This window comes from Bufo gargarizans, chromosome 1 (genome assembly GCF_014858855.1).
Source record: "Bufo gargarizans isolate SCDJY-AF-19 chromosome 1, ASM1485885v1, whole genome shotgun sequence".
NCBI classification, from domain to species: Eukaryota; Metazoa; Chordata; class Amphibia; order Anura; family Bufonidae; genus Bufo; species Bufo gargarizans.
This window is the reverse complement of record NC_058080.1, coordinates 748,244,768-748,258,132: the sequence shown is the minus strand read 5'-3', so window position 1 is coordinate 748,258,132 and position 13,365 is coordinate 748,244,768. Positions and strand designations below refer to the sequence as shown.

The window sequence follows — 13,365 nt, the reverse complement described above, 5'->3', positions numbered from 1 at the left end:
AATCCACACCACCTGATAGTGCTGACTGCTTTTAAAGCCTGCCAAGACCAGGCCTGGAGCGTGCGGAGTAGCCACCCCCCAGCACTTTGGCTACTCCTAGTAAAAGCCGTCCCAGATCAGATTTACAGCCATACTAAACAGCTGAAGTGTCAGACTGCAATCTGCAATACTGATACTTGAGAAAAACCGGCTCTTACCTCAACAAGGCCAGGAAGCTCGGTGACACATACCAACCATCAATGACGGCCCCTTGTTCCTTCCTACACTGTCCATCATGTTCTATACAGTCCTGCTGCTGCTGCTACTACTACTACCACCCCTACACAGGTTCACATCTTCTGCCTTGTCCATCAGCAGCTACTACTTTCCCTGCTGCCATTACTACTACCCCTACGCAGTCATAGCTCTCCTGCCCTGTCTGTCAGGTTTCATACTGTACTGCTGCAGCGACTACTACCCTTACGCAGTCACACATTTCCTGCCTTGTCTGTCATGTTCTGTACCATACTGCTGCTGCTTCCCCAAAAAGGAAGAATGTTTGGAATGCTTGCTCAAAATAAGCCATTGCTTCCTCTGAAGACACCGTGTGCATAGAAACACAGCCAAACACCTTCAACCAAAAGGGATAATTTAACATTTTTTTCCAAGCACAGCAAAGCTGTGTGATATTAAACAGGCTGTTTGTTACCACTGGTTACCATCCATTCACCCAAAGATATGTCACTGCCACTTTAAGATTATGAATGCTGTCTTGGTGTTAAAGAGCTTCCATGTAGTTGAATATAGTCCCAGGAGACTGCAGAATGTCATCCACAACTAATCAGGGAAATCTGAACACTTTAAATTTGAGTTGATTTTATTTGTGCCCAAATCGATTTCCTGACCGATTCGTTCGAATCTGACCTGACACAAATTTCTAGAATTCTGCTCATCTCTACTTCCCTGTGTGACATCTCTGATGTGTAACAAGATATGATTTTTGTGTAAAACATTTTCCACATTCTGAACATGAATATGGCTTCTCTCCTGTGTGAATTCTCTGATGTTTAGCAAGAATTGTTTTTTGTGTAAAACATTTCCCACATTCTGAACATGAATATGGCTTCTCTCCTGTGTGAATTCTCTCATGTCTAACAATACTTGATTTATCTGTAAAACATTTCCCACATTCTGGACATAAATATGGTTTCTCCCCCGTGTGACTCTTCTGATGTTTAACAAGATGATATTTAGTTTTAAAACATTTCCCACACTCTGAACATGAATATGGCTTCTCTCCTGTGTGAATTTTTTCATGTCTAACAAGACTTGATTTGTCAGTAAAACATTTCCCACATTCTAAACATGAATATGGTTTCTCTCCTGTGTGAATTCTCTCATGTGTAACAAGATCAGATTTTTTGGGAAAACTTTTCCCACATTCTGAACATGAATACGGATTATCTCCTGTGTGACGTCTCTCATGTGTCATAAGATCTGATTTTTGTGTAAAACATTTTCCACATTCAGAACATGGATATGGTTTCTCTCCTGTGTGACTTCTATCATGTGTAATAAGAAGCAATTTAGTTTTAAAACATTTCCCACATTCTGAACATGAATATGGCTTTTCTCCTGTGTGGCTTCTCTCGTGTATAACAAGAATTGATTTAGTTTTAAAACATTTCCCACATTCTGAACATGAATATGGCTTCTCTCCTGTATGGAATCTCTGATGCCTAAGAAGATGTGATTTCTGTGTAAAACATTTCCCACATTCTAAACATGAGTGCGGCTTCTCTCCTGTGTGATTTCTCTCATGTCTAACAAGACAAAATTTTTCTGTAAAACATTTCCCACATTCTAAACATGAATATGACTTTTCTTCTGTGTGACTTCTCTGATGTTTAAAAAGATTTGATTTCTGTTTAAAACATTTGCCACATTCTGAACATGAGTACGGCTTTTCTCCTGTGTGAATTCCTCTGTATGAAGAAATAACTAAGCTTTTTGTAAACTCTTTACTATGTTGAAATCTTTTAAACCCTTTCTGACCTGTAGTTGTGGTAACAATGTGTGATTGGTCAGGAGATGGTTCCTTATGATTAGAGACATTATATGACAGATCTGTACTGTGAAGTCCTGTATTTACATTAAGCTTTTTTCCTGAAGAGCGCTGTATCAGAAATGTATCTTCTACTTTATAATTCAGCGATAACATGACATTTCCCTCAGAATTCTTACTGGGATTTTCTGTTAAGATAAAAATGTAAATTTGAGTGTTTTTCCAAACTAGAGAGTAGATAAACTTATGACATTACAATTTGTGGTTTCATCAAGAAAAAGAGACATTTATTTTGAATCAACTTCTGGCTCTGGGTCTAAAATTCCAGTCTTATAAGGCTTTGTAGAACACTCTGAAAAAGGTTCTAGATTGTGGTCTACACCGGTCACCACTTTTATTACAAAAAGTTAGCAAAAAAATGTGAAAAACCCAAATATGTCTAGCCACCAAGTTGCCTTCTGCCAATATATTTGGCTCTTCAATGCCAAGTGGGCAAGTTAACTTATAAAAAGATCCCTAACTACATTCCTCAACACAAACTGCATTCATTATTAAATTGTTCTCTCAGACCTTATAAAGCTGGTGGATTCACTAGAAAAATCCCTGCCATAATCACCACCTAGGGATTAGCTGACAAGCACTGTTTAATGTTCCTCCTCCTCTGCTGTTGCTGAAATCTCACATTGCAAAACCCCTTTAGCTATTCTGAAAAAATAATCCATAATTTTTTTGTGATCTCTTTGTTATCCCAAACCTTGCTTAAATCTTTCTTACACAATGAAGTACATGTAGGTCACTGACGGCATGTAATTCCTGCACAATGGCATACATGTAGTCCATCATGATAGCACAGACACAAAAGCTGTGCCCTCTTAATCCCCAGTGGGTGTGTCACGTCATGTCCTGCAGGAACAGCTGGGATCAGAGAAGAATCTGATCAGAGATCACTGTCAGCTGGATAAGGGAAACATTGCATGATGTGATGAGGACATTTTCAATCAAAGAGCAGCGCAGTAGCCGGTGATCAGATTCTCCTCCTGCCCTGAAGGCACCAAGGACAGAATCTGAAGTCACTTTCTCCTTTCATGATTCCATACCTGTGGTGACATCTCTTGGAATGTCCTCCTGCACCTCATTCTTACACGGAGGATCACCCATCATCCTCTCTTCTTCATCCTCCACTTTAATATCAGTCAGATCTTCTCCCTGATTTGTCATCTGTAACAATTCAGTACAATACAGCGGACAGGTGGGAAATCTAACAGATCCACAGAAGAGACCCCCACAATCTATGACCCATCTAGGACTGCAGGACCCCCCTATATATGTGTATAGGACTCAGCTCCATCTACCTGAGGATTCTCTGGGACCTTCTCCTCTGGATAGTCCTGGGAATACAGAGGATGGGGACATCTATCTGGTGGATTTCTCCTCCTGGATCCATCTGTGGAGACACAAGTGACTGAATACATGGCCTCCTGTAGATCTGTCTATAGATCAGACACTTCTCTCAGCTCCTTCACTTCTAGGTTTAGTTATCATGGATAAATAACAATGTCCTGCTCCTCACCACTTGTACTGAGGTCCCAGCACCTAGCAGGCCACAGGCCCAAAGTAACCGATGGTCTATGAGAGGGAATGGCAGGCAGTGGGATGACTCCTTCTCCACAACAGTACATTCTGAGGAAGAGGATACAGTTATAAATGCCAGGGCCATCTTTCAGCACTCTACCAACCAAACATGCATCAAATCATCATGCTGGCACCAGTTATGAAACCCCCCTATATAAGGTAAATTTATAGAGAGAGAACCCACAGCTCTACAGCTACATCCCCCTCCAAGTCTCCTTTCCCTGGGAAGACAATTCCTTTTCTCCTAAGGAGCTGTTATAGTTAAAGAAGAAAAATATCTGATGAGATTTACTGGATATTTTCTGTGAGCCCATGACAGCACCATGAGAGAGACTTCCACCCTGCTGGACAGGAACAGGAACATCTGAGATCACTGAAACTACCACCCTTCTCTGTAGGTAGATTCATTAAAAGGACAGTTACACTCCTCTCAGTATATACAGTACAACCATCAGCCATAACATTCATACCACTGACAGGTGAATAGCACTCTTTATCTGGTGACAATAGTGGCCGGTTTTGTGGGGTGTTCTGTGTATGTGGTGGTTAATACCTATCAAAAGTGGCCCAGGGAAGGACAACCAGTTAACCAGCGGCATGGTCATGTGCCCAAGGCTCAGTGACATTTTATTTCTCCCCAAACAAAACAAGCCATTATAACTAATGAAAGGTATTTGGTAATATATTTATAATGAAGTAATACAGTCCTGATCAAAAGTTTTAGACCACTTGAAAAATGGCAAAAAATCATATTTAGCATGGCTGGATCTTAACAAGGTTCCAAGTAGAGCTTCAACATGCAACAAGAAGAAATGGGAGTGAGACAAAACATTTTTTTAGCATTCAATTTAATAAAAAACAACGAATAAACTGAAACAGGCTGTTTTTCAGCTGATCAAAAGTTTAGGACCACACCTCCCAAAAAAACTAAACCCCCCAAAACAAAAATCCAACTTCCAAACATGAACTCAGTAATGAGTAGCTCCGCCATTATTGTTTATCACTTCAAAAATCAGTTTTGGCATGCTTGATGCAAGTGTTTCCATGAGGTGAGTGGGAACATTTCTCCAAGTGGTGAAGACGGCCGCACGAAGGCCATCTACTGTCTGGAACTGTTGTCCATTTTTGTAAACTTCCCTTGCCATCCATCCCCAAAGGTTCTCAATAGGATTTAGATCAGGGGAACACGCAGGATGTTATTCTCCTGGAAGAGTGGTGTTATTCTCCTGGAAGAAGTCCCTTGTCCTGCGGGCATTGTGTACTGTAGCGTTGTCCTGTTGAAAACCCCAGTCGTTACCACACAGACGAGGGCCCTCAGTCATGAGGAATGCTCTCTGCAACATCTGGACATAGCCAGCGGCCGTTTGACGCCCCTGCACTTCCTGAAGCTCCATTGTTCCACTGAAGGAAAAAGCACCCCCAGACCATTATGGCGCCCCCTCCACTGTGGCGCATAGAAAACATCTCAGGTGGGATCTGCTTGTCATGCCAGTAACGTTGGAAACCATCAGGACCATCAAGGTAAAAAAAATTCTAATCAGAGAATAAAACTTTCTTCCACCTTTGAATGTCCCATGTTTGGTGCTCTCTTGCAAAGTCCAAATGAGCAGTTCTGTGGCGTTCAAGGAGACGAGGTCTTTGAAGACGTTTTTTGTTTTTAAAGCCCTTCAGTCTCAGATGCCGTCTGATGGTTATGGGGCTGCAGTTAGCACCAGTAAGGGCCTTAATTTGGGTCAAGGATTGTTGAGTGTCTTGACGGACAGCCAATAGGATCCTCCGGCTCAGTGCTGATGAATTTTTTTTGGGTCTTTCACTTGACTTTTTTGTTCCATAACCCTCAGGATCATTTAAGAAATTCCAAATGTCTTACTGTGTCCCACCTCAGCAGCGATGGCGCGCTGTGAGAGACCCTGCTTATGCAGTTCAACAACCCGACCACGTTCAAAAAGGGAGAGTTTTTTGCCTTTTCCATCCTAACGTGTGACTACCTGACAGAAAATGACAATGAATCCACATCTTTGCACAGATTTGGCCTTTTAAAGGCATGTGGTCCTAAAATTTGGATCAGCTGAAAAACAGCCTGTTTCAGTTTAATCGTTATTTTCTATTAATTGAATGCTCAAAAAATGTTTTGTCTCACTCTCATTTCTTCTTGTTGCATGTTGAAGCTCTACTTGGAACCTTGTTAAGATCCAACAATGTAAAATATTATTTTTTTGCCATTTTTCAAGTGGTCTGTATTTAAGTATTTTCATTTTCTTAATTCCTGGAGAACCCCTTTAAGTTCTTTTGGTGGCAACTAAAAATAAAATCTGGCATTTTGTTTTGTTTTGTACGTCATTCACCATATGGGATAATTTACACACATCAGCGCCCCTCAATCACATTTGTAGGGTGCTGATGCGAGACTGAGGGAGTCTGCTCCTGTATTGTAAGGGGTAAACAGCCCGCATCAGCACTCCTATCGGTCCGGGCGGTTAGAGTAGGAGCGCGGCTCTCATGTGAGAGCTAAGACTCACTCCCTACGAGACCCACTAAGGGGTTAAAGGCAGTCACTGGGTCATCCAGGAAGAGAAAAGACAGATGATGGATCCTCATTCTATACTAACTGGGACAAGGAAGTGATGAAGAGCTCAGCAATCATCTGCTGCATCAAAAAGGGCCATCTGTCCCCAGACATCCCCAGCAGCTCGTGGAAGAGAATTACTCCAGCAGGAAGCCTCTCAAGATCCTCCATTACATGTCACTGCACACACGTGTATACACTGCACATGACGGCTCTTACCTTGTGATATAAGAGGCTGGTGCTCCTCTATTACATGTCACTGCACACACGTGTACACACTGCACATGACGGCTCTTACCTTGTGATATAAGAGGCTGGTGCTCCTCCATTACATGTCACTGCACACACGTGTATACACTGCACATGACGGGTCTCACCTTGTGATATAAGAGGCTGGTGCTCCTCCATTACATGTCACTGCACACACGTGTATACACTGCACATGACAGGTCTTACCTTGTGATATAAGAGGCTGGTGCTCCTCCATTACATGTCACTGCACACACGTGTATACACTGCACATGACGGCTCTTACCTTGTGATATAAGAGGCTGGTGCTCCTCCATTACATGTCGCTGCACACACGTGTATACACTGCACATGACGGTTCTTACCTTGTGATATAAGAGGCTGGTGCTCCTCCATTACATGTCACTGCACACACGTGTATACACTGCACATGCGGCTCTTACCTTGTGATATAAGAGCCTGGTGCTCCTCCATTACATGTCACTGCACACACATGTATACACTGCACATGACGGCTCTTACCTTGTGATATAAGAGGCTGGAGCTCCTCCATTACATGTCACTGCACACACGTGTATACACTGCACATGATGGCTCTTACCTTGTGATATAAGAGGCTGGTGCTCCTCCATTACATGTCACTGCACACACGTGTATACACTGCACATGACGGCTCTTACCTTGTGATATAAGAGGCTGGTGCTCCTCCATTACATGTCACTGCACACACGTGTATACACTGCACATGACGGCTCTTACCCTGTGATATAAGAGGCTGGTGCTCCTCCATCATGGCCTCCTTGTACAGATCCTTGTGTCCTTCTATATACTCCCACTCCTCCATGGAGAAATAGACAGTGACATCCTGACACCTTATAGGAACCTGACAACACAATGACACCGTCATCACCCAGACCCCTCCAGTGCTGTTACTGGAGAATTTCCCAGCATTCCCAGCAGTGTCACCTCTCCAGTCAGCAGCTCCATAATCTTGTGGGTAAGCTCTAGGATCTTCTGCTCATGTATTAGGGGGTGAGGGGGAGGCTCTGTGATGGGGTGAGGGGTCCTGCTCCGCCCTCCTGACTCCTGGAGATGGATGATGGGAGTCACACAGTCCCCCGATGTCTTCTTCACTATTGTGTACTCCTGTGGATGGAGAAAGACACTTAGGGAATAAACCCTTTAGGGGCCATGTGCTCTCCTCCGGCCCTTTCCTCCTGGTACAACGTGCCTGCTTACCTTCTCATGGCTCCTACATCATGACTATTGGTCACTGGTCACATGATACATCACTCACCATACTGGGGGCTGATCTTCAGGTTCTCCATCACTTGGAAGGTCTGGAGGCCGTTCTCCAGGACCCTGGACTCTTCCTATCACTTCCTATGATGTATTCTCCTTCCCGATGTCTGACTTGTTACAGAATACAATAAAGAGGAGAGAAATCTAGAAAAGTTTACCTCTCCGCTCAGCAGGGAGATGATCTCCAAGGTGAGGTCTAATATTCTTCTGCTGATCTCCTTCCTGTCCATCCTTGGTGGCTCATTCAGGAGAAGAGGAGAGAACTGGAGGAGCTGGAGGTTTCTAGTACTGCAGGCACCTTTATGAGAAGAGGAGAGGAAATCATCCGGGGGACAAGACCAGATGTCACCTCCAGAACCGCACTTCCTGGAGGGGCCCCGCATCTGAGAGCCCCCACCACATAGATTTCAGGGGCCCCAACATAGAGATTTCTGGTGGATCCACAGGAGATAAATGTCTGACAGATGCAGGTCCGACCTCTGGGCTGTGCTCAGCTATGTCCAGAACTCCTAGAGAAGAGACTGGAGAGAGCTAAGCTCAGGCCGGGCCCCCGCTCCATTCATTCTCCTCCTGGATGCAGGGGCCCCTCACCAGGACAGTCAGGGGCCAGCGAATGATGACAACCCCCACTATCCCCACTACTACCCCCCCTATCATACTAATCTGAGGAGCGGAGAAGGACTCCTTGTGTGTAATGGAGGAGAATCTCCAGAGGTGACATGTCTGAGCTCTCCACCACACTGTCTCCTCACAGCTCATCTTAGGCTACTTTCACACTAGCGTTCGGGCGGATCCGTTCTGAACGGATCCGCCCATAATAATGCAGACGGAGGCTCCGTTCAGAACGGATCCGTCTGCATTAAAATTGCAAAAAAAAAGCTGTGTGAAAATAGCCTCGGACGGATCCGTCCAGACTTTCAATGTAAAGTCAATGGGGGACGGATCCGCTTGAAGATTGAGCCACATTGTGGCATCTTCAAACGGATCCGTCCCCATTGACTTACATTGTAAGTCTGGACGGATCCGCACGGATCCGCACGCCTCCGCACGGCCAGGCGGACACCCGAACGCTGCAAGCAGCGTTCAGCTGTCCGCCTGTCCGTGCGGAGGCGAGCGGAGCGGAGGCTGAACGCCGCCAGACTGATGCAGTCTGAGCGGATCCGCTCCATTCAGACTGCATCAGGGCTGGACGGCTGCGTTCGGGTCCGCTCGTGAGCCCCTTCAAACGGAGCTCATGAGCGGACCAGCGAACGCTAGTGTGAAAGGAGCCTTACCTGCAGGCTGGAGGAATGGCTGATACCAGAGAGAACAAGAGCCCTGACTACCGACCAGGACCTGCCCAGTATCTGCTGCACTGCCAGAGCTGAAGGACCTGCGGTGACGTCACTGTCATGTGATCAGTACTGCAACCCGCCAAGCTCCGCCCCTTCAATGGTCACATGACAGTGACATCATCACAGGTCTTTCAGCTCTTGTGCTGCAGATACACATCAGATCCTGGTGGTGACATCTGGTCTTGTCCCCTGGATGACTTCCTCTCCTCTTCTCATAAAGCCGCTTGAAGTACAAGAAGCCTCCAGCTCCTCCAGTTCTCTCCTCTTCTCCTGAATGACCACCAAGGATGGACAGGAAGGAGATCAGCAGGAGAATATTAGACCTCACCTTGGAGATCATCTCCCTGCTGAGCGGAGAGGTAAACTTTTCTAGATTTCTCTCCTCTTTATTGTATTCTGTAACAAGTCGGACATCGGGAAGGAGAATCCATCATAGGAGGTGATAGGAAGAGTCCAGGGTCCTGGAGAACGGCCTCCAGACCTTCTAAGTGATGGAGAACCTAAAGATCAGCCCCCAATACGGTGAGTGATGTATCATGTGACCACCCCCAATACGGTGAGTGATGTATCATGTGACCAGTGACCAATAGTCATGTTGTAGGAGCCATGAGAAGGTAAGTAGGCACGTTGTACCAGGAGGAAAGGGCCGGAGGAGAGCACATGGCCCCTGAAGGGTTTATTCCCTAAATGTCTCTCTCCATCCACAGGAGTACACAATAGTGAAGAAGACATCGGGGGACTGTGTGACTCCCATCATCCATCTCCAGGAGTCAGGAGGGCAGAGCAGGACCCCTCACCCCCTGATACATGATCAGAAGATCCTAGAACTCACCCACAAGATGATGGAGCTGCTGACTGGAGAGGTGACACTGCTGGGAATGCTGGGAAATTCTCCAGTAACAGCACTGGAGGGGTCTGGGTGATGACGGTGTCATTGTGTTGTCAGGTTCCTCTAAGGTGTCAGGACGTCACTGTCTATTTCTCCATGGAGGAGTGGGAGTATATAGAAGGACACAAGGATCTGTACAAGGAGGCCATGATGGAGGAGCACCAGCCTCTTATATCACAAGGTAAGATCCGCCATGTGCAGTGTATACACGTGTGTGCAGTGACATGTAATGGAGGAGCACCAGCCTCTTATATCACAAGGTAAGAGTCGTCATGTGCAGTGTATACACGTCTGTGCAGTGCACTGCCAGGAGCTCATTATAGGGGACATGGGACTGACTGATTAACCTTTATTCTTTTTTTTTTTAGGGGGGATGAAGAAAACCAGCAATACGACCCTTCTCCTGAATGAGCCACCAAGGATGGACAGGAAAGAGATCAGCAGAAGAATATTAGACCTCACCTTGGAGATCATCTCCCTGCTGAGCGGAGAGGTAAACTTTTCTAGATTTCTCTCCTCTTTATTGTATTCTGTAACAAGTCAGACATCGGGAAGGAGAATCCATCATAGGAAGTGATAGGAAGAGTCCAGGGTCCTGTAGAACGGCCTCCAGACCTTCCAAGTGATGGAGAACCTGAAGATCAGCCCCCAGTATGGTGAGTGATGTATTATGTGACCAGTGACCAATAGTCATGTTGTAGGAGCCATGAGAAGGTAAGTAGGCACGTTGTACCCAGGAGGAAAGGGCCGGGAACAAGTTGATCAGATGACGGAGTGTGGCTTGGAGGGAGGATTTCTACTAATAGTCTGACATCTATATGGACTCATAGAAGATGACAGTGAGGACTTTAGTACACTGAGGGGTGAGGCCTAGACTCTGAACAGCTCTTCCTTCTAATGGTAGCCCTGCCCCTCAGTGTACTAAAGTCCTCACTTGCATAAAAAGTAAGTCATTTCTCTGAGGAACTTTGCCACCAATTTTCACAAAACAGGTATCATTAAAATCAGCAGGTTCAACCCCACTAGATCAACCCTGCTGATAGATGCTCTTTAAGAAATTTTTACCCCTTATCCATAGAGGGCGTGTTCTCACTGAATCTCTTTCTCTCCCATGTTGTGTTTCAGTGATGGACCTTTTTCCCTCCTGCATGCGGACAGTAAAATGGGCCCAGCTCAGACTTCATCTACTTCAAATGGACATTTTAAGTGGGGCAGGAAGACAGGCTCTCTAGACTCGAGGTTTTACTTACAAACCAGGTTTTCCAGGATGTCTTTTTATGACAGCACCACATTGAGGTTGTCCTAGCCTTCTGTAGGGACAGGAACAGAGAGAGATTAAAAGCACCTACCATCACCACTCTCCAGTGTTCTTCCTGTCCCTACTGGGGATAGACACAGAGAGGATCTCTGTTATTTCAAGACATTTTATCAGGTTGGAGTAGGCTAAGGCTTCTCCATACTGTCCTCTATGATTAGCCCTTTCCCCCGACCCCGAGATGTACCTGGGGGAACGACATAAAGCTATGTTTCACTGCTTGGATCGTGATGCGGGTGTGGGGAGCTGGTTAGCCACATCCCCATGGGGACTCTGGCGGTGACTCTGGATCCCTCGGTGCACGAAATAGTTGTAGAGGAACTTCGATGTGGTGCGTTCAGCATCTGTCATGACTTTCTGGTTTTCTCACATGTGTACCGGATGTGACTGGGAAACGCTAGGAGAAGCAGTAAGAGCAGTTAAATGCTTGAGACCTGATTAGTCCAGTAGGCTCTCCTATGGGATTGAGTCCCAGATGAACATGGGAGGAGCATTGCAGCAACTGGAAGGTAAGGCGTCCTGGGGGATATTATAAGGGGTAGTCTATATGTACCATACATATTCACCTATCTGGAATGGACGTTCAGATCTCTGGCTGCAGTAAACAGACCCCAGGGCCATGTGAGTATGGCTCAAGTTGCTAGAGCCCTCAGCCATTAAGGGTTACCCATGTTTACTATAGCAGTTTTTGTGGCATCCCTATCTTTCATGTGGAAAAGGAAGTGCCTCATAAAACCCATACAGAGTTCAAAAAGAAAACAAAAGAAGGGGTTTCCTGAAGGAAAACCAATGAAGACTCTGTTTTTCCGAGGACTAAATTCCCACAAAAGAGTCAGCCGCCTAAAGACCAAGGTTAGTCTGGTTATACCCTAAAGGAGGGTCAACTCTGTAAAAAAAAAATTCTGCCGGCATGTAACTAGATAACAAAAAATCCATCTTTTTAGTGAAGAAACCAGATAGAACTTTTAGTACTATAATAATTCTAAAGGTTCTCAACAGATGGGTAAAACGGACGCTTCAAAATTGAGCCAAGACAGCCTGAAGGGGCAGCCATGTGTACAAGCGACCTAAAGGAGGCATGTTCCAATACACCCCTGGTACTAGAGGTTTCTAAGATTTGCAGTGATGGAGAGGGAGGCAGTTCTTCGCTGTCAGTTCCGGTGCCTTCCTTTTGGAATCTCCTCTGCTTCACGCTGGTTTACAAAACTAATAATAGAAATCATGGATTTTGTCAGGGAAGGGCATTACTGTAATACCTAGACAACTTTCTTTTGGTTGCAGAGTCACAGGGGACCCTTCAAATTTAACGATATTAACACTCCAAAAAAATCTAGGCTCTAGTTCCTTTTTGTAGGCTGATAAAGTAAGCCAACATTCCTTGTCACTTCTGACAAAAGAGGATATGGTACAAAGAAGGATATCAGCATTTCAAAGGAAATCCCAATGTTCCATAAGAGAGGCTATGGAAATGCTAGGTCTAATGACCTCCTGTATTCCTATGGTTCCTTGGAGCCAATTTAATGCTCGACCCCCTGCAGAGTCCAGTTCTACAATAACGGGATGGGATTCAGGACTTGGATCACAGAATGCTGCCTCACACTGTAATAAAGCAGTCATTTATTTTGGTGGATAACACCAGAAAATCTAGCCCGAGGAGTAGCCTGGAACCAGACTCCATATATATCAATGACCACAGATGCAAGCAAAAAGGACTGGGGGGGGGGGGCCCAGCTAGCAGATTAGTTTTTTCAGGGTACATAGACGACTGAGCTCTATCTAAGAACATAAAATTGGGAAGTAGGAAGCCCTAAAGCAGTGAATTTTGCTTCTGAAGGGACTTCATGTGAGGATACTCTCAGACAATGTGTCTGCAGACTCATCCATCAAACACCCAGGTGTTTCAAAATATCCACTTCTTCAAGAACCGTGTCTTTGGATCTTCACCTGGACAGAGAAGTCAGTTCTATCAATATCTGCTGTCCATCTAAAAGGTTTAGACAATCCAACTTTCCTTCCTAAGGTTAATTCTTCGTT

General features: G+C 45.2%; 1 protein-coding gene across 1 annotated transcript; it reads right to left on the bottom strand.

Annotated features, from left to right (window-relative positions):
* Positions 1-216: 216 nt before the first annotated feature.
* On the bottom strand, positions 217-3,449 carry LOC122925058 (gastrula zinc finger protein XlCGF26.1-like). Its single transcript, XM_044276589.1, has 3 exons — positions 3,397-3,449; positions 3,142-3,262; positions 217-2,232 (listed from the first exon to the last, which is right to left on the bottom strand). Exons 2-3 carry the CDS (start codon positions 3,260-3,262, stop codon positions 935-937), a joined length of 1,419 nt encoding a protein of 472 aa, XP_044132524.1. The 5' UTR covers positions 3,397-3,449; the 3' UTR covers positions 217-934.
* Between the last annotated feature and the right edge of the window lie 9,916 nt (positions 3,450-13,365).

Coding starts and splice junctions, on each gene's coding strand:
- LOC122925058 (XM_044276589.1), bottom strand. CDS start 3,262: ATGACAAATCAGGGAGAAGATCTGACTGATATTAAAGTGGAGGATGAA. Junction 2,233..3,141: donor TCCAAGAGATGTCACCACAG/GTATGGAATCAT, acceptor TTATCTTAACAG/AAAATCCCAGTAAGAATTCT.